Source organism: Stylophora pistillata, chromosome 13 (assembly GCF_964205215.1).
Source record: "Stylophora pistillata chromosome 13, jaStyPist1.2, whole genome shotgun sequence".
Taxonomy (NCBI): domain Eukaryota; kingdom Metazoa; phylum Cnidaria; class Anthozoa; order Scleractinia; family Pocilloporidae; genus Stylophora; species Stylophora pistillata.
The window spans coordinates 17,336,615-17,363,542 of record NC_142531.1 but is presented as its reverse complement, the minus strand read 5'-3'; the positions used below and the strand labels follow the sequence as shown (position 1 = coordinate 17,363,542).

General features: G+C 39.6%; 2 protein-coding genes and 1 long non-coding RNA gene across 4 annotated transcripts in view; 1 reads left to right on the top strand and 2 right to left on the bottom strand.

The window, feature by feature from the left end:
- LOC111345688 (4-hydroxyphenylpyruvate dioxygenase a) overlaps positions 1-26,928 on the bottom strand; it is a 192,804-nt gene that overhangs the window by 59,762 nt on the left and 106,114 nt on the right. The window contains 4 exon segments of the mRNA XM_088742179.1: positions 22,131-22,208; positions 22,743-22,789; positions 22,791-22,847; positions 23,883-23,972. Of these exon segments, the coding sequence (XP_088598305.1) occupies positions 22,131-22,208; positions 22,743-22,789; positions 22,791-22,847; positions 23,883-23,972 (272 nt within the window).
- LOC148717922 (4-hydroxyphenylpyruvate dioxygenase-like) lies at positions 12,188-15,606 on the bottom strand. The gene is made up of 4 exons (XM_088743631.1): positions 15,569-15,606; positions 14,161-14,232; positions 13,945-14,080; positions 12,188-13,490 (listed from the first exon to the last, which is right to left on the bottom strand). Exons 1-4 carry the CDS (start codon positions 15,604-15,606, stop codon positions 13,365-13,367), a joined length of 372 nt encoding a protein of 123 aa, XP_088599757.1. The 3' UTR covers positions 12,188-13,364.
- The window catches only part of LOC148717920 (uncharacterized), an 8,805-nt gene continuing 6,303 nt past the window's right edge, over positions 24,427-26,928 (top strand). The window contains exons 1-2 of one of the 2 annotated variants that reach the window (XR_015994385.1): positions 24,427-24,512; positions 25,397-25,486. This is a non-coding gene — a long non-coding RNA (uncharacterized LOC148717920). Of the gene's footprint in view, positions 24,513-25,058; positions 25,487-26,521; positions 26,616-26,928 lie in introns of those variants that run through there. The other variant, XR_015994386.1, reaches the window with a different exon arrangement.

The window sequence follows — 26,928 nt, the reverse complement described above, 5'->3', positions numbered from 1 at the left end:
TAGGAATCGATAATAAATCGTTAACATACACTTTGAACAGTACTGGATCCAGGATGGAGCCTTGGGGAACCCCGAAATTTAAATGTAATGGATCAGAAATAGCGTCTTCGATTCTTACGAATTGATTACGTTTTGTCAAGTAACTCTTAAACCAGGTCAAAGCGGTAGTAGAGACGCCGATTTTGTGGAGTTTCACAAGTAGGCGCTCATGCTGAATGCTGTCAAAAGCTTTCTACATATCTAATGAAACAATGAATGAAATTTTCTTCTCATCCATGTTCTTTAAAATGTTATCTGTAAATTGAAGTAGAGCCGTCTCGGTAGAGTGTAATTCACGATTACGCTTTGAAACTTTGAGATTTTTCCGGAGCGATTCAGAAAATCAACAAATTGACGATGGGCGAGTCTCTCACAGACCATCGATAACATTGGAAGCAAGGAAATAGGGCGTGTATTTGCTGGTTCCTTGGAATCGCCAGACTTAGGGACAGGTATCACTTCTGCCATTTTCCACGATCGAACAAAAGTGCCTGTAGCAAACGACTTGTTAAACAAAATCGTGATTATCGTGAGTATTGCAGGAAGGCTATCCTTAAGAACTCTAGATGTTACTTTGTTGGCACCAGGAGCTTTATTCGGGGGTAGACCATTAACAATATATTCAACTTGAGATTCGGTTACCGAAGAAAACTTAAAAAGCTCTCGATGGTCATTTTCATGGACATCATTTGCAAAGTTGTAAAACAAGTCATGACCGCTTGGAGGGAAGCCAAATTCCTGAGCAAGTCGTCTTGCTTTGTCTGCAGTAGTTCTGCCAACTGAAGTATAGTACTCGTTGAACGTATTGGATTGGCTCAAAGAGTTCTCGGTTTTCAAAGGGACTCGCTTCCTTGGTAAGCAACGGTTAATTACTTTCCAAATTGCGTTCGAATTTCCTTTGCAGTTTTGAAGCTCGGTGCGAACGTACACTTTCTCGGCAAGTCTGATTTGACACTTTACCTCCTGCTTAAAGAATCTGTAGGCATTCCAGCAGGCGATTCATTTGTTCGGATAGCGCTTTTGTGCCATAAATCACGCGTTTTCATCAGGTGTTTGATTTCCTGGGTGATGAATGGGTTAGGGCGTGATTTCATTTTTACGCGCTTAATCGGTGCATAAACATCAAGAATCTCAAGAAATAAACAATTAAAAGCATCAACTTGGTCATCCAGACTTTCGAAGAAATAAACCATATGGAATGGGACTCGAGATAGGTCCACAAGGAAGTTATCGCGATCATAGTTCGTGTAGCTTCGAATGGTGACATACGAACGACGAGGTCTTGGAGCTTTTAGCTTCAGGTTAAAACAAACCAGGTTGTGATCGCTGATAGACGATGATTTTACAATGCAATTTTCGACAAAGTCCTTATTTGTCGTTAATACAATCTCAATTATGGATTTAGAAGTTTCGCGGTGACTTTAGTTGGTCATTCGACGAGCTGAGTGAGATTAAAAGTGGAGCAAGGTTCAGTCAATGCTCTGCCTTCATAGCAATCTTCCAAAACATTGGAATTTAAATCTCCAAGTATTACAACTTCTGACCCAACCAACAGGGAATCCAAGAAGGATTTCGACAGGGTCTCAAGGAAACTAATCGGAGTATTCGGTGGCCTATATACTGTACTTAGAGGAAACGACTTAAACTTTTTGCAATTGACTTTAAGCCACAGTTGCTGAAAGGAATTTTCGGAGATGCCAGAGATATTGCCAATAACAGATGCCTTGTAAATGTCCTTAATGTAGACACAAAGGCCGCCACCAAGTGATCTACGATTTTGCCGGAACAAAAAATATCCAGGGATTTGCAAGTCAGAATCATCAAGCCAAGACTCAGAGATAGTCAATATGTCGAGGCAATTGTCGATTATTGTCTGCCAAACCAGGTAAAAATTCTCTCTTGATCTTATTGAGCGGACATTGAGATGAGCGACGGTAACATTACGAGTTGAGCGCTGTCGGGCTTTTTTGGGTCTCGTGTTGTTGTTTTCCGGTCCAGGTCCAGGTTGAGGATGAACGTCACCACTTAGATTGATTTTTAATAGTAAAGGGTTTAACGATGAACAGCAGTTCGTTGTATATGGAGCTCTTCCCTTTGAGAATCTTCGTCGAAGAAACAGCAGTTTGGTGGCCATAAGGGCAGCTAACCACGATAATAGTCAGTTCTTCTCTTTCCAAAGCGTTAAACTTTGTGAAGTAGAGGACAGGCTTAAAAAGCTAAAGCTAGGCAAGGCTATGGGCTGGGACCTAATCCCCCCGAGGGCACTTATATCTGGGGCTAGTGAATTGGCTGTACCACTTGTCAATCTGTTTAACATCTGCATTGAGCAGGGGCATTGGCCAACTGACTGGAAGAAGGGAGAATGGACCCCAGTTCACAAGAAAGACGATCAACTGCAAAAAGAAAACTATCGTCCTGTGACTGTGCAAATTGTTATTAATAAAATCTTTGAGCAACTCCTTTCTTCCCAAATCACTGGTAACTATAATAATCGCCTGTGTGACCATTTGACTGCATATAGAAAGAGGAACAGTTGCGAGACTGCCCTGTTATACCTGACTGAGAGCTGGAGGCACTCATTGGACAATGGGGAGTGTGTTGGTGTGTTGTCAACAGATATGAGTAAGGCGTTTGATTGTCTATTCCAACCACTCATGCTGGCTAAACTAAGAGCATACAGTTTTGATGACGTCAGCCTCAAACTCATGGCATCATATTTTGAAAATCGCCAAGCAAGAGTGAAGCTAGGGAACACAACAAGCGGATGGAGGAAGGTGGTAAAAGGGTGCCTTCAAGGCTCTTCTCTTGGGCCTTTGATGTGGAATCTTTACCAGAATGATCTGACTTATGTAGTGAAGTCGAATATCTCCATGTATGCCGATGATCACCAGTTTTTCGAAGCAGGTAAAGATGTCCAGCCAATCCAAACAAGATTACAGGAGACTGCAGTTGCAGCAACAAGTTGGTATAAAGAGAACTGTTTACAAGGAAACTTTACCAAATATGGTAGCATGCTCATTAGCAAGCAAAAAGATGCTAATATCAATATTGACATAGACGGTAATAGAGTTTCCCACTATCAGAACATTAAATTATTAGGTGTACGCATTCATTCTCAATTGACCTTTAATGTCCACATAAGTGAGATTTGCCAAAAAGCTAGTCAGAGAGTGGGAGTAATGATAAGGTTGCGCAACTTGATACCAACCACTGCTAAGCTGCAGCTGTATAAGGCTGCAGTCTTGCCCTATTTGACTTACTGCAGTATTGTATGGCACTTTTGTAGGGGAAGTGATGCAAGAAAAGTGGAGCATGTCCAGGAGAGGGGTCTTAGGGCAGTTTTCCGTGACTGGAACGCTAACTTTAGGCAGTTGTTAGAATGGGCTAAATTGCCCACCCTAGTGAACCGTAGATTGCAAGATATAGCGACCATCATGTATAAAGTAAAATTTAAGCTAGCACCAAGCTATATACAAGATTTATTTTAAGAAAATCACACAGTGTATAACATAAGAGTTAAAGAATTTACTATTCCAAGATTTAACTCTGTTAATTATGACAGGCATTCCCTTTGGTATTTAGGTGGCTGTGTGGGCTGCTTGGTTTGCAGTGCATGATTCTTAGTTATATCTTAATAAGGCTCAGACTATTCCTCCCCCCCACGTCTTTGCAGTGCATGATTCTTAGTTATATCTTAGTTAGGCTCAGACTATTCCTCCCCCCCCCACGTCTTAAGGTTCCCTAGCCTAATTCTGCTGATCACAAATTTTATGCTATTTATTCGTATATTTTATGCTATTTAATCGTATATTAATACTTAGTTATTTATTATTTTATCTAAATTATCTTGTGTCCTTACTTAGTGGTTTTATTACTGCTATTATATAATTGACACATGAAATAAAGTTCATCATCAACATCATCATCATCATCACATGACTTCCTGAATAAACACCAGTCGAAAGATTGAAGGAGACGTCGCTGGACTTGAAATTCCCCTGCTGGATATTGAAGATGGTGCCATTCAGAATTCGAGAACACCCACCGACAGAGTTGTAACCACAAAGCCAGGAATAGGAAAGGGAAACTAACAGGAGACTGAAAATCGGCATCCTGACCGCCATTTTTGTCACACTAAATGCCGAAGATGATATCTGATCGTCACTATCAGACATACTTGCGTTGAAGCCCAGGAAATCGAAGCAAATAGAACTTTGACGGAGTGATTTTCAATCTGAAGCACACAAAACCATGTGTAAACAAAGCACGGAGAGATTTTCAATCTGAAGCACACAAAACCATGTGTAAACAAAGCACGGAGAGATTTTCAATCTGAAGCACACGAAACTATGTGTAAAGAAAGTACCAGAACCACCAACTAGGACATCAGAGCCAAACTCGTTCCCAGTTTCCGGAGACACCGATAACGTCTAATTTAGGGACTTCGAGCCACCAAAAAACCGATTTAAATTTCTTTTCTTGAAATTTATTTTATCATTCCGTAATAAGGACATAATAAGCTACAAAATTATGCAAAGAAAATTTTCACTCCATAGGCACTTTAAGGGGTCAAACAGTTAACAAGAACTGGCTTCTCTAATTTTTAAAAACTGCCGCTTATGGTTTTTTCCTTTACCATTTTTTCTTCTCCTACATGATGCAAATCCTTACCCTTTAACTTCCATTATCTAATTGTTAATTGTCCCCTCTAGCTGCTATGCACTTTCTCATAAATTAGCTACAAGAAGTTAGTGTTAGATCAAGACAAAGTCTACCTGATCAGCTGGATGATGAATGGGTATTGTAGGGAGAAGATATCTGTAAATCAATTCTGGGAGTTAATCACGTCTTTTAATACTAATAATGAAGAAAACAGTAGTGCGTATGATGGACGATCCTCGCAGTAGATAGCGCTATTTGAGCAATAGCGAAATTCAGACCTGAAAAAAATCAGGCCTGTACGGGACTCGAACCACTGACCTCTGCGATACTAGTGCAGCGCTCTAACCAATTGAGCTAACAAGCCAACTGAGAGCAGGCCGTTAAGTTGATTCGTAATGAACCCGTGAAAGTGATAAATGAGATCTCATTTATCATCACGGGTTCATTACGAATCAACTTAACGGCCTGCTCTCAGTTGGCTTGTTAGCTCAATTGGTTAGAGCGCTGCACTAGTATCGCAGAGGTCAGTGGTTCGAGTCCCGTACAGGCCTGATTTTTTTCAGGTCTGAATTTCGCTATTGCTCAAATTTTTTTTATACATATACTTGTTTTGTACCCTCAACAGGGTTACAAGCTCTACTTTTTCAAAGTATTTAAATTTAGAGACATAAAATGATATAATGGTTACCTGCAGAGTAAAACTTAGCTACCCCGCTAGTCCCACACCCAAAATTAACAATGGTAAACATCACAGTGTTTAGCAAACCTCCTAAGTGCATCCATAACTCAGTAGTGTGTGCTGTGGTGTTTACCATTTGTTTTATAACATAACATTGATACATTGCCGTAAAAGAGCTCCCTTTTATTTAAAAGATCATACGTTACCAGGAAAAACAAGCGTGCAAAAACTAGTCTTTGCATTTTCTCATGTCAGCTGCGTAAACTCATGGGTAAATGGTGGGTACTGAATTGACCAATCAAAGCGTGGGCTTTACTTTGGTTATGATATAAAAAAAAATTGAAAAGGAAAGTTACAGTTTGCTGTGTAACCTTTGAACACAGGTTGCCAAATTGCCAGCGTTTGCTGCAAACTAATTGTAAGTTACCAAATGAAATTTTTCGAATGGATTTACTGACCTTGCCTTTCTGTGAAATTCCTATGTCATCTAGTAATTTTGGGCTTACTCATTGAAGCATGTATCAGAATCAAGACTGTCAACCCTTAGGTTTAGAATGTAATATAGCTGAGATATATACTTTGTGTCTTGTAGGCTTGATGGAGTTGAGACTATGGAGCAGCTAACTGAAAGATGTGTACAGCCATTTTATGGCGGTCATGTTGAAACGCAGACTGCTGATTGCAAACCATGCAGACCGTTCAGACGGGGGAATTTTTGGTTACTACACCCCTCGATACAGTAAACCCATGAATATATATATATATATTTACTCATTGTTACAACAGGGAAGGTTTCGTGGCCAACAGATAAGTGCCGACTGGTTCTTTTATTCTAGACTTGGCCGGTTTTTGGGTCCTCAACGAAGAGTCTGACTCGCTCAAACTCTAATCCTGATTGCGTCAAACTTTATTTGCTAAATCAAAATGCTTAAATACATAATTTTTGGTGGCTAGTTTTTACGTGATTAAATATGCAAGGAAAGGCGTGTAGTTTCCTTTTTTGTAAACACCTTAATTCGAACGTGAGCATAATGCTTTGTTCTTCCCTATTTACGTAAAAATCCCCCAGAAGTTACTTGAAAGGGTTTCGGAGTTTGTTTAGCCAATCACTGTTTGCCTTCAACGCCATCCACTCCTTTAGTATACACTAATAGAAATAATAATACAAACTCTTAACTCATACCATGCGTTAAGCTTTTTGTTTACGTACAAATTGAGAGAAAATGGAGAACATTAATTCTTAGAGGGCTGAACAAACAGGGCAGCCAGAATATGATAGTACTACTAATGATGATGATCTTATCGCCTTGTTGATGTCCATAACGAGAACGTAACAAATGACTCATATACTCGGGGAAAGAAACGGAAATTTTGCAAATTTTGGGGTTAGATGATTTTTTCCTTGATGCCTAAATTTACCTTAATTTCATAGTCTGTCAGCATTCTTTTAGATGGGAGATTTTATTTTTCCCTTTATAGTAGGCTTATAGACTTTCGATGTCACGGGTGATTATTTAAAATACCACTCGACCTTAAGTAAGGTATGTTTTTTTTTTCCTAAAGATCGAGTTTATGACCGAACGAAACAATAAACTAATGTACTAAGGATTTGTCGTCTTCAGTGAAAACACAACACAAACCGGGAAGTTATGTAAATGTTGAAGAACTCAGTTGCTACCTAATCCACAGAAATTTTTAAGAATATAGAAATTACTGATAAAACTGAGAGGGGTAGATGTATGTTGTAAATTTTTTTTAACTACGAAAATCTCGAGATTTGTTTTAACCAGTGGTTGAATTAAAACAAATGGACTGTAAACTATCAAGAAGGAAGGAACCGATTCGCTGACACTGCTGTGGTGTACAGCAAACGGCATAACTTTCATTTAAAGGCAAAGTTCAACTGTTCAATAAGCCTCTTTTCGCCAGTTAATAGAAGTGGCTCGCGAAAATACTTGCTTGCATTAAATGCATTTGTATTCGTGACCTTGCCCAGGTTAAAGACAACTGTGATAACTGAAAATTGATTTTAGTCATTCTGCTGATAAGGGAAGAGTTTTCATACAACTTTAAAAGAATTTGTTAGTAGAAGCGTTCGGTGAGGTTCAATGTTTTCAGGTAACGGTTTTTAAACAAGCTAATCTGTTTGCAAGCGGTATAAAGTAGTGTGCCTCTCTCTGTTCACGAAGCCAATATGTCCAGAACGTTTCGGTCACGTCCGCTTCACAAAGTACAAATTTGTGAACGAAAGGTGTAGTGATTGATGTCTATGCAAAGTGTACTAATTTCAATGAAATGCTTGTGCAAATCTTTGCTGTGTGCCTTGTCGGTGACCGAGAAGACATTGTAGCAAGTCTGCCCTAATTCGTATTCACAGCAAATTCCAAAAGACCTCTCGTATTTTCATAGAGACATTTTTATTGTTTCCAGGCTAATTAATGAGCACGAAGAAAGCGTAATTCAACGAGGGGGTATAAAAGATACGAGATACATTTACATTTTACATTTTTACATTTATATAGCGCAGACTTCTATGTGGATATATTCAGTCGCGCTTAACAGTATTGTAAGATTGAGATTGGACGTCAGCATTTTTATCAGGCACCTCAGGCAGCCGCTTCAGTCCATGCAGCGATCTCATCTTCCCACCCATCAGGCCCTGGGGAGGACATCCACTACACAGTAATCTCGTGCATGGAAAATTTACGTCTCCTACCCCTAACCCTGTAGGAGACGGGACCTACGGCTTTACGTCTTATCCGAGAAGACGAAGCAATGTGAGTGAAGCGTCTTGCTTAAGGACATAACCGTCGTCATGCCCCAGCCAGGACTTGAACCCAGGCCAACCGACCCAGAGTCCAGCGCACCGAGATTAACTTGAACTGGCCTTAATGTTTACGAATAAGGTTAAAAAGTCAAATGAAAGAGAAGGCGAATAGCATAATGTTTTCTGCTCAAAATGCTCTGAAATATTACGACAGTCGAAATAGCTAACGTCACAACAACTACTGACTACAACCCTGAGACTAACTCTTTCCCAATCGACTTTTATCTAACATGCGCGGTCGCAGTAGATCGGGTGACTGGGCACGAGTTATGTTTAAGTATCAAACTTGGTTTAAAGCAGAGGGACACTCCCTCCTTCCCCTCTCCACAGGTGCACTTGAACCTTCTCTTCGTATCATTCTTGTTATTTTCCCCACCGGAAGAATTAAAAAAAAGAGGGACAAGCTAGGTCTCGAGCGCGAAGTCAGGTATTTCGAACACGTGTGTCTGAAGTCCTAATTCAACTAGTCTAGGAGATGTCCCTCTTTTCCGGCGAAGTCCGTCGCGCGAGTAAAAAAAGAATCGGGGAAAAAATTAATGATAGCGCGCCACAGGGATGGAGTGACGCTGATGCACCGCGGGAGCTCCATGAGTGAGGTGCTTCACGTCAATTTCTTTTTTCTGATTTTTTTTATTTTGGATTTCGCCGAAAAGGAGGGACTGCTTGAAGTCTATCATTCAAGACTAATAACTGATAATCAAATTCTTTCATCTGTAACAGTTGGTGTGGCGTACAATATCCATGAGAAAAAGCTGTCAACTGAGGTGAAGAGGGAGGGGCTTCACTCACTACCAAAGTAAATGCGCAAATGGATCTCTTTATGGTAGTTATGGAAACCAAATGATGGTAAGCGTTGCCGGATTGACCGGTTCTAAAAGAAATATTTAGTCTTGAGGGAGACTTCCTGTTCGAGGAGAGACAAAACTCACTTTTCTCCATGGGGGTCAGTCCTTCAGTGTTTTGTCATACCTCCTAACTAAAAAATATTGGACTGGCACACAAATTTGCCGCGGTTTCAAGGAGCATGACCATATTACGTGCGAGTCGAAAGTTCATGTTGTTGTTTGGGAGAACGTATTACGTGTCACGTTCTCCTCCAATGGAAAAACGTATACTTGAGTTGGGAGGAGTAACAACAGAGTTTTGAGATCGAGGACCCAATATATTTACAGGTCTTATCAAAAACTACGAAAAATAATAATATCTGCATAATTTTAAACATTCAATTTTAAGAATCGCGGGTAAACGTTTCAGTAACTGATGAACTATAACTTGCAAAGGTGATTAGCAAGTAACTTCTCCCTATAATATCCATACATAACCCCGCAAACAGGTAATGAGAATACTCACACTTATCAGGCAGAAGTTGTAATCTTGATCTAACACCTAATTTTTGTAACTGATTCACAAGGAAATGTGTAGCAGCTAAAGGGGAGAATTAACAATCCAATCTTGGGAGTTAAGGGCTTAAACAGTTCGCTTTTTTATTTTCATCCTCAGGAGCATTGCTGAGTCCGCTACCCATGATTCTTGTAGTGCGTTCAATACCACGCAGCTACAGTCTGAAAGAGCTTCCTTCCAAGATCTCGAGCGTAAAACAATTGGTCGAAGATTTGGCATCGTAGGAGCTGATGTCCAAGACCTTCAGGTAAATAGCAGCATGAGAAAACGTACAAAAGAGCTGGATAATAATGAAAAGGAAAAGGTTTCCGTTGCAGTTATTTAGGCTGTTTTTCCTTTCTAATCCTCGTTCCCAGATCATTCCAACCCATCCTCCCCTACTCATTCATAAGGGATTATGAAAAAAATATGAAATAAGGTGTTTCCCCAAACCCCCCTCCACCCAAGTCCGTCCCTAAAGGAGAGGGGAAGAAAAGGAAGGAAGACGGAGCTTTCTCTCTTTCCTTTTACTGCATACCACGATGTTTCGATTGTATGTTGCCAGTCTATTGGGCGATAACGTCACTTTATAAATGGACTGCCCTCTTAACGATTCTTTCCTTACTGAGATGAAACGTGTAATTGCCCCGTTCAGTTGCTTCACGTTTCCTTTAAATTAGTTTATAGGGTTAAGCGTTACATCAAAACAACACCCTTTAGTAGTAAGTTTATTTATTTCCGAGTCCACCACCTGTTTGCTACATAATATAGTACTACACAGTAAATCGTTAGATGTTTAGAAACCCTTTCCACCCTAATGCATGCATATTCTCGATACTGTCCTCTGTACATTTTCTGTGCTACTGGCAACGATTATTTGTGCAGTAGTCGAGAGATATTCTGAAAGGTGATACTTTCCTTTATTATCCAACTCAACTCCGAAGAGTACAAATGACGCCATAGGCGGGCACAAACATCACGCGGTATTTTTACTCCAGAGAGCCAGTTAGACAGGCTTTCTCGGATCGCGCAAGCGACGGATGGGACTGAAGTTGCAAAAAAAGAAAAAAAAAAAAAAAAATGGCGGACAATTTAAATAATATTTCTGACAACAAGGGATCGGATTGGCTGGCGAATATTGATCCAAGTTTATTTGATAAATCGAACGAAGAATAGCAGTTAGACGACAATGAAGTTTCATCATTTATTGAAGAATATAGAAAGAGCAACACAACAACGCGCGAATTCCGTTCTGCTTCGCATACTTCTCTCATGCACTCACGGTAAATAAACATCCGCAAAACTCGCCGGTACTGAAATAACAATTTGGCGTATCCGATAATAAAAAAATTATTAGACGTTTGGGTGTGTTGTACCGCTGAGCATTTTAACTCGCTATTTGTATCTTGACTTTCCCTACGGGCTCTTCAAAATACGGCACAACTCGTTAAAAATACTCAGCGATACAACACAACAAAACGTCTAATAAGATATATATATATATATATATATAACTGCAAATATATATATATATATTCTCCAATTCTTTAAGTTTGACTCAGCAATAATACTGCAAAGAGAAAATAGCTGCTAGTCACTTTGAGGGTTCCAAGGGTAGGATAGCCGCTTGCTTTCTTGTAACAGTTCTTTAACATTACTCATATGAAGTTAATTTTTTTTCTTTACTCCAGGTTCAAAACATCATGCGCACCCTCAGTAACAGTGTAGCAGGGCTTCTCTCGTATCTTGGAGTGCGATTCATCGCTGAAAACAGTAACACTGTTAATGTAGAGCTGGAGGCTCCAGCTAAAGCCAAGTATATATACACCTACCCTTTCAGCACCCAATGTCTAAGCTGTAATTCACCCTGGAAGCTGTTATAGATTTTCCTTCGAGGGTTCCAGGTGATATTAACATATTCCAACCGGCAAGTTATATGTGATCAGTTCTCGAGTCACAGGTTAAAAAGAAACAATGTACGCATGCCCCTGTGATGAAAAGGGTCGTTAAAGTCAAGTCGTTAAAATTCTGTTTAGTTCAGATTTACCTGAGCTCAGCTTAGGCTATAATTAGTCCATCTTAGCTCTCTTTGGTTGCAGTAAAATGCCAGAGGATGCATAGGCTAAAACAAACAAACAGACAAACAAACAAACGCAGACGGAAAGACAAGCTTGAGATCTTTTATCTTGAGCTTATTTCAAGTTTTAAGAGAAGAGAGATGTCCTCGATAAAAATTGCAATTGAAAGCGTAATAAAACAGTCAGTCGCAGTGAATTATCTGAGGTAAATATAATTGCATGGTTTGGTTCCAAAATAAAGAATAAAAACAATTTGTATGTTAAGTTTCCATACGCTAACGAAGAAAAGAGCTTAAGCAGAAAATCAAATAGCCAATGGTTTCCGAAATAAGCCCCCCTATCTCCCGCCAACCCCCCCCCCCCCCCAACAACATCAATGATGAGTGGCTTTACCCGGCTCCTATAAGATAGAATTGCTTTGATTTCTCATTGTAAATAGAATCGATGTTCATGATCAATGATCAATCCTCATGATCACAAGCTGTCTACAGTATCCATATAATTCACTCAAAACACCATCCATCGCAGTGAACATGAGTTTAATCGTACGATTGACCTTTACTGTCCTGCAGCCCAATAACTAAAACTGTGACCTCCCGAGGTATTTAACTCAGTCCTCACTTACAGTTAACGTTTCACCCAAAAACCTTCACTTTATTTCCCTATCAATACAATAATTCAAGCCTTAAAACTTAACGACATTTTGTTCACAAAATGCCGCCTTTTTTAAGAATTGCAAATCCTTTGAACATGCGAGCGCACATACTAATTATTCATATCGTTCTAAAATGCGCGCAAGCCCACCTAAAAAAGTACCCAAGTCATCCAAAACCCAACCAAACTCAGTTATTCATTTACCCAATACACGTTTAATCTCCTCAGCCTTTCCCCGCACTAAGATGGCTATCTTTTGATCACTGTTTTGTTTCTTTTGAAAAATTTAGCCCATGTGATCTGACTACCTTCTACGCATAGGTTTGCTTCCTCGGATTAATGCGATTTAAGAGCTGAGAAATAGCCAGGTATGATATAAGAGTCTAGTAAAGGTTTCCTCTTCGCTCTTGATCCAGCTCAATGGCTTCAAAAAGGGACTTGAAGTTTCCGGCTTCAAAGCCCTGCACAACAAGAGGAGAAATGAATAAAAAAAAATTCACTCTGTTGCATATTCACCTGAAAAATTGATGTGATCAGTCTAATATACCGACAACAGTTTGCAACTTCAATTTTAGCTACTTTCTAGCCATCCTGTGTTTGTATGAATGGAAGACGATTGAAGACCAGAAGAAAGTTTTCAGACAACGGGGAACTCTTGATAGAACAGTTTTCCATCGATAATCGAATGTGATCCTGGATTGCATTGCGTTTGCTATGCTTCGCTCTGTGAATGGTTTAGTAACTCATGCCACCTTCTCAACCTATCGGAAGCAACACAGACAACATTCACGACTTGGTTATTCGCGTTTTCCCGCGCTTTCTTCGCGCCTCAACTTTGAGAACCAACCGGCTTCTTAAGAAGTATTTTTTTCGATCTCATTTATCGCTGGGATGCCCTTAGCATATAATTTACGACATTCAGTCAAAGTCTCTTTAGTTGTAATTGCCAGCTGTCTCTTCACCCCAGACGAAAAGAAGATACATCCTTAACAATACAACAGTACCCTCCTCATCAGGGACCCTACCACCCCACCCCTCCCCTGTCTCACATGGCGATGTGCCTCTGTATAACTTCTAAAAATAGTGTCGGTCTGTCCTGCATTGGTTTTGTGAAAATCTGTAGCAGGTAGCCCTTGTCATCAAAATCGACCAAAATCTTCAGATCCTGAAGCTAGAACATGAAAAAACGATACTTAACAGAGATTACTATAAATTTGTGCCCCTAACGCTGGAAGCCTGAAACTTGTGCCAACCTCCACCCCCCCCCCCTCCACCATCAACTCTAGTTTTAGTTTGATAACTAAAAGCTGATTAATAATCAAAGGCAGTCCTAGGTACTCATTACTAATTCTCATTACTGTCTTATGATGTGAGTTTAGAGAATTTGATATTGGATCAACTAATAATCCCTTGGTTGATAATTTTCATTATTCTCATCCCTTTCCTGCCTGATACGGTATTGTATTGTAAAGAGAAATTCTGTCTTGGTCATTCATGGGAGTTCAAGGATTAATGCAGCCAGGGTTTGAAAGCCTTGGTTCATGTAGCTCATGATAGTCACTAAAATTCCTTTCCACTGTTCCATCCCTCCAGCTCCCCCCTGGGTCAAAGTTAAAATATCTCACCACGTTCAGGTCTTCTTCCACCTTAATGGGTGCGTCCTTAAGCCGTGCACGAAGGTTTTCATAATATGTGTCAGGAATAACGAGAAATTCCGTGCCTCTCTCCTTTAAATTCCTTATCCAAAAAAAAGTACCATCGCTGAAAAATTTTTAATAATCTTATTCATAAACAGAAGATATACAATTTAGTAAAGTTAAAAGATTCAGGTTGTCACTTACGGCAGAGATAATGTCAGATGTGTTGAGTGCAATGTGTTGTACTCCTGCTGTTCCATAATAGTCCACAAACTCCTACAGTAAGATAAGTATTACAAATAAAGACCAAATGATGACACAAATTTTGAGTATTCCTGGCACATACTGCTTGCATAAGAGGTTCAGATAAATACTGGGAAATTAGTCCACTCCATTCACAATCAATTTTTCCAGCAGAATGCAGAGGAAGGGAAGGGCCCTCTATCCCACCCACCCTTTTTGTTTGAGCTTTACCGCTACATTCATCCCCCAAGCCAAGCTATTCCAGCTTGGCTTAGTCAGCTGGTTAACCATTATTCCTGCATCTTAATTCAACTGAGTATGAATGGAAGTGTTGTGAATACCACTGATGTGTTTGGCATTGCTTGCTTTCTCTGGCAAATGCCAAGTCCTTTGGTGTGATCCTGACAGGTCATAAAATAATTCTTTTATCTATCATGCTTGTGCTGTGAAAATGGCTGGATATTTCATGAGTATACTAAGTCTCAGTGCATTAAAACCAAATGCAAAATAATCATAAAAATAATGGTAATTATATTTATCTAACTTAACAAATATTCAGTTATGAGAAAGACTTAGCACCACGTTTATGTGAAACAGCAAATTTCAGTTTGCCCTTTCGTGTTTTATGTAAAATAATGTGAGCCTTGCTGCTTTAACTTTGCATGAGCTCCTGTCATGGTGGATTTGAAAGCACCCTAGTATGACTCACAAGGAATAACGTTGGTGCCCTTTTTCCAACAATTACCTTCTACTCTGTGAGAGAAAAAGATAATAAAACATTTTGTACACTACGAACGCAAAACAAGGAACTTTTACATAGAAACGGCAAATTAGTGCAAATGGCAAACGTACATGAAAAAAAATTATAACATAACCAAAGTAAAGCGCGCGCTCTGATTGGTCAATTTAGCGTCCCCCATTTGCCCATGGGTGTACGCTGCTGACGTGAGCAAATGCAAAGACTATTATTCCGCGCGCGCTTGTTTTTTCTGGTCACGTAAGATTTGTTAAATAAAAGGGAACTCTTTAGCTACAATGTATCAATGTTATGTCATAAAACAAATGGTAAACACCACAGCGTACACTATTGAGTTATGGATGCACGCGGGAGGTTTGCTAAGCACTCAAGAAGCTAGAGTCGCTCTCGGCTATCGCCTCGAGCGACTCTTACGCTTCTTTCGTGCTTAGCAACCTCCCGCGTGCATCCATAACTCAATAGTGTACGCTGTGGTGTTTACCATTTGTTAATTGGTGGGAAAAAAGTCACATGGTCATGCACTCTTACTGTTCATGTTTCTGGTAAATGCGGTGCTAAATCTCTATTGAGACCTAACATTTGGTCCATAACCATGTACATACCTGTATCTACCTCTTCCTTTTTCCTGGGGCTGGTTCATTGAGTGGCATCTTAATTGTCTCCTCCCAGTTTGTGACTACAATTGACCGCAGTGCACTGTACTCTGTATGAATCTAAACAACAGAATATCATTGTTGAGTTTACACAATGAAACAATACCCCAGGCTCTGCCCTCTCACAAAATCTGAAAGCATGACATACAAACCTTTCTTGCCTAAAAAAGGTAAAAAGAAAAGTAGGCAAGTTCCCAGAAATACAAAAAAATACAGTAAATAAACAGGAAAATATATCATAGTGATAGTGTAATCTGATCATCTGCATGGGTCCCCATTTTCACTACTGTTCTATGATATGGCACTTTTGTAACTCAGAGGACTCTGTTAAACTGGACACCTTAAATAGACGTATTTTAAGATTTGTTTTAAAGGACTGGGACTCGAACTACGATGATCTTTTAGACAAGGCAGGTGTGTGTGGTTTAGCCAACAGGAGGATACAAAATATGATGATTTGTATATTCAACTGTCTCCATCTTGGTAAATATCCGTGCTATCTGAAACAACTATCAAGCTAAGATCTACTGCTTACTCCCTAAGGGGCACGAATATTTTCTCATTTCTTAAGCCGTTTACAACCACATACGGTCTAAATTCTTTTAGCTATTCATCTGTTAAGTATTGGAACTCCCTCCCTGACCACTTTAGAAAAACTGTAGACTATAGCGAATTTAAGAGCAAACTGTCAGCACACAATTTCTGTTAATATTACATTTATATCACAAATTATTATATTAACGATTATTATATTATTATATTATGAATTATTTTTATCTTTTAACCTGTTCTTGCTGTAATTTTAAAGTAGTAATTAGGATCGGAGATACTAGCTTATAAGCTAATCTAAAATCCGAGGATAAATAAAGTTTATGTATGTATATGTATGTATGTATGGGTTTAGTCCTGAGAGGGAATATAGCTGGCGATGGTGGCTGATGTTTCCACAAACTGAGTGGACGTCATCATCAGGGTGACTCTCGCAGTCAACAGTCCTTCTCAGAACTACACCCACCTGGACCATCAGACGACACTATCACAATACCCTGGGGTTAAAACCACACTACACCCACCTGGACCATCAGACGACACTATCACATGTTACCCCAGGGTTAAAACCATACTACACCCACCTGGACCATCACACGACACTATCACATGTTACCCAGAGGTTAAAACCATACTACACCCACCTGGACCATCAGACGACACTATCACATGTTACCCCGGGGTTAAAACCATACTACACCCACCTGGACCATCAGACGACACTATCACATGTTACCCAGGGGTTAAAACCATACTACACCCACCTGGACCATCAGACGACACTATCACATGTTACCCAGGGGTTAAAACCATACTACACCCACCTGGACCATCAGACGACACTATCACATGTTACCCCGGGGTTAAAACCATACTACACCCGCCTGGACCATCAGACGACACTATCACATGTTACCCCGGGGTTAAAACCATACTACACCCACCTGGACCATCAGACAACACTATCACATGTTACCCCGGGGTTAAAACTACTACACCCACCTGGACCATCAAACAACACTATCACATGTTACCCCGGGGTTAAAACCATACCACACCCACCTGGACCATCAGACGACACTATCACATGTTACCCCGGGGTTAAAACCATACTACACCCACCTGGACCATCAGACAACACTATCACATGTTACCCCAGGGTTAAAACCATACTAAACCCACCTGGACCATCAGACAACACTATCACATGTTACCCCGGGGTTAAAACCATACTACACCCACCTGGACCATCAGACAACACTATCACATGTTACCCCGGGGTTAAAACCATACTACACCCACCTGGACCATCACACGACACTATCACATGTTACCGTGGGGTTAAAACCATACTACACCCACCTGGACCATCAGACGACACTATCACATGTTACCGTGGGGTTAAAACCATACTACACCCACCTGGACCACCAGACGACACTATCACATGTTACCCCAGGGTTAAAACCATACTACACCCACCTGGACCATCACACGACACTATCACATGTTACCCAGAGGTTAAAACCATACTACACCCACCTGGACCATCAGACGACACTATCACATGTTACCCCGGGGTTAAAACCATACTACACCCACCTGGACCATCAGACGACACTATCACATGTTACCCAGGGGTTAAAACCATACTACACCCACCTGGACCATCAGACGACACTATCACATGTTACCCAGCGGTTAAAACCATACTACACCCACCTGGACCATCAGACGACACTATCACATGTTACCCTGGGGTTAAAACCATACTACACCCGCCTGGACCATCAGACGACACTATCACATGTTACCCCGGGGTTAAAACCATACTACACCCACCTGGACCATCAGACAACACTATCACATGTTACCCCGGGGTTAAAACTACTACACCCACCTGGACCATCAAACAACACTATCACATGTTACCCCGGGGTTAAAACCATACCACACCCACCTGGACCATCAGACGACACTATCACATGTTACCCCGGGGTTAAAACCATACTACACCCACCTGGACCATCAGACAACACTATCACATGTTACCCCAGGGTTAAAACCATACTAAACCCACCTGGACCATCAGACAACACTATCACATGTTACCCCGGGGTTAAAACCATACTACACCCACCTGGACCATCAGACAACACTATCACATGTTACCCCGGGGTTAAAACCATACTACACCCACCTGGACCATCACACGACACTATCACATGTTACCGTGGGGTTAAAACCATACTACACCCACCTGGACCATCAGACGACACTATCACATGTTACCGTGGGGTTAAAACCATACTACACCCACCTGGACCACCAGACGACACTATCACATGTTACCCCGGGGTTAAAACCATACTACACCCACCTGGACCACCAGACGACACTATCACATGTTACCCCAGGGTTAAAACCATACTACACCCACCTGGACCATCAGACGACACTATCACATGTTACCCAGGGGTTAAAACCATTTACTTTATCAGGAAAGTATATCTCAAACAGTGTTAAGAGGCTTCAATAAACCTTCCTGTGCACTGTATGAAACAACAGATTCCATTTTCCTGTGTCCTCTGTTAGCTAAAAGTATCAGATGTAAGAACATCAGTTCTGATACACTGTTTCCAGAGGTGTTTAACATGTACCTTCTCCCTACGATACCCATACATTACCTAGCAATTTCTGTTAATATTACATTTATATCACAAATTATTATATTAACGATTATTATATTATTATATTATGAATTATTTTTATCTTTTAACCTGTTCTTGCTGTAATTTTAAAGTAGTAATTAGGATCGGAGATACTAGCTTATAAGCTAATCTAAAATCCGAGGATAAATAAAGTTTATGTATGTATATGTATGTATGTATGGGTTTAGTCCTGAGAGGGAATATAGCTGGCGATGGTGGCTGATGTTTCCACAAACTGAGTGGACGTCATCATCAGGGTGACTCTCGCAGTCAACAGTCCTTCTCAGAACTACACCCACCTGGACCATCAGACGACACTATCACAATACCCTGGGGTTAAAACCACACTACACCCACCTGGACCATCAGACGACACTATCACATGTTACCCCAGGGTTAAAACCATACTACACCCACCTGGACCACCAGACGACACTATCACATGTTACCCCGGGGTTAAAACCATACTACACCCACCTGGACCATCAGACAACACTATCACATGTTACCCCGGGGTTAAAACCATACTACAACCACCTGGACCATCAGACGACACTATCACATGTTACCCAGGGGTTAAAACCATTTACTTTATCAGGAAAGTATATCTCAAACAGTGTTAAGAGGCTTCAATAAACCTTCCTGTGCACTGTATGAAACAACAGATTCCATTTTCCTGTGTCCTCTGTTAGCTAAAAGTATCAGATGTAAGAACATCAGTTCTGATACACTGTTTCCAGAGGTGTTTAACATGTACCTTCTCCCTACGATACCCATACATTACCTAACAATTTCTGTTAATATTACATTTATATCACAAATTATTATATTAACGATTATTATATTATTATATTATGAATTATTTTTATCTTTTAACCTGTTCTTGCTGTAATTTTAAAGTAGTAATTAGGATCGGAGATACTAGCTTATAAGCTAATCTAAAATCCGAGGATAAATAAAGTTTATGTATGTATATGTATGTATGTATGGGTTTAGTCCTGAGAGGGAATATAGCTGGCGATGGTGGCTGATGTTTCCACAAACTGAGTGGACGTCATCATCAGGGTGACTCTCGCAGTCAACAGTCCTTCTCAGAACTACACCCACCTGGACCATCAGACGACACTATCACAATACCCTGGGGTTAAAACCACACTACACCCACCTGGACCATCAGACGACACTATCACATGTTACCCCAGGGTTAAAACCATACTACACCCACCTGGACCATCAGACGACACTATCACATGTTACCCAGAGGTTAAAACCATACTACACCCACCTGGACCATCAGACGACACTATCACATGTTACCCAGGGGTTAAAACCATACTACACCCACCTGGACCATCAGACGACACTATCACATGTTACCCCGGGGTTAAAACCATACTACACCCGCCTGGACCATCAGACGACACTATCACATGTTACCCCGGGGTTAAAACCATACTACACCCACCTGGACCATCAGACAACACTATCACATGTTACCCCGGGGTTAAAACCATACTACAACCACCTGGACCATCAGACGACACTATCACATGTTACCCAGGGGTTAAAACCATTTACTTTATCAGGAAAGTATATCTCAAACAGTGTTAAGAGGCTTCAATAAACCTTCCTGTGCACTGTATGAAACAACAGATTCCATTTTCCTGTGTCCTCTGTTAGCTAAAAGTATCAGATGTAAGAACATCAGTTCTGATACACTGTTTCCAGAGGTGTTTAACATGTACCTTCTCCCTACGATACCCATACATTACCTAGCAAACAGGTAATGAGAATACTCAAACTTATCAGGTAGAAGTTGTTATCCTGATTTAACAACATTTGCATGACTAATTTACAAGGAAAAGTGTAAAAGGTAGAGGGGAGAATTAAAATTCAGATCATGGTAGTTAAAGGGTTAAAAAACATCTGGATTGTGAACCTAAACAGACAGAATGAAAAGTGGAGTCTGTTTGTTACATTTAGTACCATACCTATTTATCATCAACAGACCAAAACCTGTGAAACTGTAAATTCTCCTCTTACCTTCAGAGGGTAGAGAACAAAGTGCAAATTTTACAAAGAAAATCAATAATTTTTAGGACTGAATATACATAAATTAACCCTCACAAGTGACCAAGGAAGAATTTCTCCTCACAATAACGATACAATATCCAGCAGATCCGCCTAAAGCATGAGAACATGTGAGGGAAAAGTCATGGTTGGTTTTATTATTGCATCTGATTGGTTAAAGATTGAATTGTCACAAGTTTTCTGGACCAACCACAAAAGTAGGGAAGTAAAACCACCTATATGTAATAATTAACCCTTTAACTCCTAGAAGTGATTAACATGTAACTTCTCCCTATAATATCCATATATTATTATTAACTGGATCATTGGATAATGGCATTCAAGACTTTTTATTGGCTTAGCCATTATGGTATATGAGCCATTGTATACCATATTCTAATATCTGTACATTGTAACATCTGGTTTCTTCTTACAAAATAAAGTCAAGAAGATTTGTCTAACATCTTGTGGGTGTTTCTTTTTAAAAAAACAATTATTCCACTCGCGCTTGTTGGATATGAGATGATTATAGCCAACAAGGCGCGTAGCGCTGAGTTGGTTAATATCTATCATTTCATATCCAGCACGCGTTCATGGAATGGTTAATTATCCAGCAAACAGGCAATGAGAACATTCAAACTTATCTCAAAGTTATTATCCTGATCTAACACCAAATTCTCATTTCTAATTTACAAGGAATATGTAGTAGATGTGGCATGACACGCATGACTTTAGTCATGTGATCAGCAAGTCATGTGAACTGTTGGGCCCCACGGCATGGCAGTCAATATACTAAAACACACACAAACCCAAACTGGACATTAAAAAGTTTTGTAGTCTTAACCTGTAGCTCCGTGATTTTATCATCATAACAACTCTACAGTAGCTAGAGGGGAGAATTAACAATCAGATCTTGGGAGTTACAGAGTTAAATTGACACTCAATCCAGAAGTATTCTAAGACTATGGTTTCTGTCTTTCTTAATGTTATTCCTTCTAAAACCTTAAAATCTTCATATCATCACGATGCAGTTCCTTTACAGTTGGAGGAGTGGATTGGATAAAAAGAAAAGGTAACAGTGTGGCCAAGCACTGATCTTCGATAGGGAAACACAAACAAGATGTTAAACTTGATATCTTACATGCCAGAATGCAGTATATCAATTTTAACCACCAGTTAGACTGGGCTTACCATTCAGCAATGGACACCATAGCATCTTCTGGCTGGTTACCAACAACATGATCAATAAAACGAAGAAGGCCTGGTGGTCTAAGAAATGCAAGAAGAACAGTTACACCATTAGCATCACAAGTGCTAATGGTGTAATCATTTGTGCACATTTTTATGAAACACTGATTAAAAATGAATTGCCATGGATCAATGTTTCCACACAAAGAAAATTCTTCAAATCAAATCCAATACTTTCAACACTTCAATATCAAGTGCTTTGAATAACAGTGCTCATCATTAGGGAAGACCGAAAAAAAAACAAAAACAAAAAACAATAGCACCAGTCATCATAATTGCTAATGATGTTGTTTGCATGATGTATTTACGAGAATCTTGTCTCATTTTTGTCAATTTGATGAACACATTAAAAATTAGGAAACCTTTTTATCTAAAATGATAAAGAATCAATCTCTAACTGACTTAAAAGAAAAACATTCCACCAACCTCAGCTCAAAAGGAACAGTGCGAGTGTTATGAAAACTGATAGTCATCAACACAAATATTACAAACTTCAAGTTCTGTGCAATGAAAAATGCGAACAGCTTTGGTACAGAACAATTAAAGGAAACTTACAGTTTGGGAAGAAGGCAGTCTTTGGTTATTGGAGACTTGTAGCCAGGGTAGAAAGAGACCGCTGAATTCCTTTCTTTTAACAAATGTGTGTGTTGTGTCTCCATACTACAATCAAACAGGTATCACACAGATCAAATTTAAAGAAGTAATTTTCATCCTGACATTACAAAATTTCCTTCTTTCAGTGCATTCTCTCCTGCCCCAACCCTATGCAAAGGAGACAGAGCAATGGTAGTGTGTCCTTGGCCAAGACCCTGAACTCTTGCAGTAAAACTGTCAGGTAATCCTGATGAAATACAGGGGGGACCCTGTGATGAACAGGCATTCTTTACAGGGGAGGGGAGGGGAATGAGGGTACTACTATTCACTTTATACAATTAAGAGACAAGATAAGCTGTGGTCAGACTGCCTCATCTGGCTGAATTTACCTTGAACCTTATCAATCCAATGCATTATTCCCTAACTCTATTAACTAGCTTTTTCACTGTTCATGATATTGCTACATGTGCATTGAATTGTGTCACAGATCATATTAGCTTTAGGTAAGGTAACAAATCTGATCCTACTGGCACATTGACGGATGTGTTGACTGACATGTTGGTTGACACACCACCGACATACTACCAACACTGAGCCAGAAGGAAAAAATTACTGTGAGCATCAGCGTATCATGGGGTGTGAAGCTTAAATTTTTGGGATAGACCAGTGCATGGGCCAACATGCTGTTTGGTTCAAATTTACTACCCTTAGCTAATTCTATTTGTCACAGTCAAATCTACAATTAAAGCTGTGACTAATGTTTCCACAACTAAAAGTTCACAACTGGCTCATACTACTTGTGTCACAAGGCAGCATGCAGTACATGGGAGTTTGTAGACAGACAATGAGATGCATGGCATTGAGTTGACTTGAACTATCTCATGGCCAAATAGTATAAGTGAAATAATTGGCATTCATTCTTAAATAACATGTCAAGAAATATCTCAAGATCTGCTACAATCACAAAAAAAGTATTTCTATTGTTTGTGACCATACTTATGATCCATGATATAAGAGCTCTGATGCATGTCCTGTAAACCAATCAGAACTCAAGAAAAGCAAAATACAATGGCTATTTTTAAAAGTAATAAATATACTCACTGTCTGAACAGTGGCAAAAGTCACTGTGCCATCTTCATCTGTTTCATCCCATGGCTCATGAACAGATACTGCACCACACTTACTGGCTGCCTGTATAACCAAACCAAAAAATTATTATGGTTATTATGGCAACTGAACTGAGCAGAGAGCAGTTTGTCCTGAAATCACACACTTGATTTCATTATCAAATGAGCACACAGTGTGAGTTTGATTTGAAATCACAATTAGTATGATTTCAGACCAGAATTGTACTCTGCTCAGTTCAGTTATCCCACAAAATTCAGTCACTCAAGTATGGGATATTATAGTTCATACAAATATTTATTATCCAGTAATGAGCTGGTTTATAAAAATTGCAAAAAGTTGTCTTTCATTTTCCTGTGATTTGATTGGTTCCTTAAAAAGCCTTGAAGTCAGATTGGTAATGTTACAGTGTAGCAAGGCTTTCTCACTGGCTGGGAAAAAGAAACAATTTGGAGCAAAAATGGAGTGAATTATGAATAAATTGCAGTAATGAGATCCAATTGGATTACAAGTATATTTTCCTGGCAGGTAATTTTCATGATCAGTGCACGCAATGGCACTGTATCGACAAACAGTAAACAAGTCGGCTTGCGGGAGTCACACGGTGTAAATATGACTTGTTTTACTTTTCGGGTCTGAGTTTTCGAGACACCCAGAGGGTCTGAGTTTTTCAGGTCTGAGTTTTTGAGACACCCAGAGGGTCTGAGTTTTCGAGGTCTGAGTTTTCCAGACACCCCTTAGTGGCAAGGTATTTTAAAGTGGTCACCTTGTATTAAGAGGTCATGCAGTTGTTCAAAGTCTTGTAATTTTTCCCCCTTTGGTAATGACAGTAATTTTCACTTATATCGAGCAGGCATGTTCTCACTTGACTGAGTCCCTCCCCCTGTTTGTATTGTCTTCCACTTGTATCGAATGGTCACTGTTACAACAAATTTTAAGAGCCAGCAGTCCATCCACATAGAAGGGTTTAGTCCCCTTGCATCAATCAGTGAATATTTTTAATTAGTTTTTACATCCTCTTTCAAAACACTGGTGAAACTTGTAATCCAATTGGATCTCATTACTGCAATTTATTCATAATTCACTCCATTTTTGCTCCAAATTGTTTCTTTTTCCCAGCCAGTGAGAAAGCCTTTACTACACTGTACAGTAACATTACCAATCTGACTTCAAGGCTTTTTAAGGAACCAATCAAATCACAGGAAAATGAAAGACAACTTTTTGCAATTTTTATAAACCAGCTCATTACTGGATAATAAATATTTGTATGAACTATAATATCCCATACTTGAGTGACTGAATTTTGTGGGATAACTGAACTGAGCAGAGTACAATTCTGGTCTGAAATCATACTAATTGTGATTTCAAATCAAACTCACACTGTGTGCTCATTTGATAATGAAATCAAGTGTGTGATTTCAGGACAAACTGCTCTCTGCTCAGTTCAGTTGCCATAATAACCATAATAATTTTTTGGTTTGGTTATACAGGCAGCCAGTAAGTGTGGTGCAGTATCTGTTCATGAGCCATGGGATGAAACAGATGAAGATGGCACAGTGACTTTTGCCACTGTTCAGACAGTGAGTATATTTATTACTTTTAAAAATAGCCATTGTATTTTGCTTTTCTTGAGTTCTGATTGGTTTACAGGACATGCATCAGAGCTCTTATATCATGGATCATAAGTATGGTCACAAACAATAGAAATACTTTTTTTGTGATTGTAGCAGATCTTGAGATATTTCTTGACATGTTATTTAAGAATGAATGCCAATTATTTCACTTATACTATTTGACCATGAGATAGTTCAAGTCAACTCAATGCCATGCATCTCATTGTCTGTCTACAAACTCCCATGTACTGCATGCTGCCTTGTGACACAAGTAGTATGAGCCAGTTGCGAACTTTTAGTTATGGAAACATTAGTCACAGCTTTAATTGTAGATTTGACTGTGACAAATAGAATTAGCTAAGGGTAGTAAATTTGAACCAAACAGCATGTTGGCCCATGCACTGGTCTATCCCAAAAATTTAAGCTTCACACCCCATGATATGCTGATGCTCACAGTAATTTTTTCCTTCTGGCTCAGTGTTGGTAGTATGTCGGTGGTGTGTCAACCAACATGTCAGTCAACACATCCGTCAATGTGCCAGTAGGATCAGATTTGTTACCTTACCTAAAGCTAATATGATCTGTGACACAATTCAATGCACATGTAGCAATATCATGAACAGTGAAAAAGCTAGTTAATAGAGTTAGGGAATAATGCATTGGATTGATAAGGTTCAAGGTAAATTCAGCCAGATGAGGCAGTCTGACCACAGCTTATCTTGTCTCTTAATTGTATAAAGTGAATAGTAGTACCCTCATTCCCCTCCCCTCCCCTGTAAAGAATGCCTGTTCATCACAGGGTCCCCCCTGTATTTCATCAGGATTACCTGACAGTTTTACTGCAAGAGTTCAGGGTCTTGGCCAAGGACACACTACCATTGCTCTGTCTCCTTTGCATAGGGTTGGGGCAGGAGAGAATGCACTGAAAGAAGGAAATTTTGTAATGTCAGGATGAAAATTACTTCTTTAAATTTGATCTGTGTGATACCTGTTTGATTGTAGTATGGAGACACAACACACACATTTGTTAAAAGAAAGGAATTCAGTGGTCTCTTTCTACCCTGGCTACAAGTCTCCAATAACCAAAGACAGCCTTGCGAAATGGTTTCCTAGCTTTCTAGGATTCCTAGGAATTTCCTAGGAATTTCTTAGGAGTCAGTGGAATTTTCCTAAAAACATTTAAGCTCTCTGGAGGTGTGAACAAACATTACTAGGTTCCTAAGAATTTCCTAGGAAATTCCTAGGAATGATTACAGGTAGAATTTACATAAAAAAATAGATTCTTGATCCTTGGGAAATTCTTAGGAATTTACTAGGAAAAATTATTTTTTAAAATAAAACCTTAATTTTTAAGAATTATACTTGTGAGTTTAGCTTTTGAAAGAAAAGTGCCATTTTAGATGTTTCAA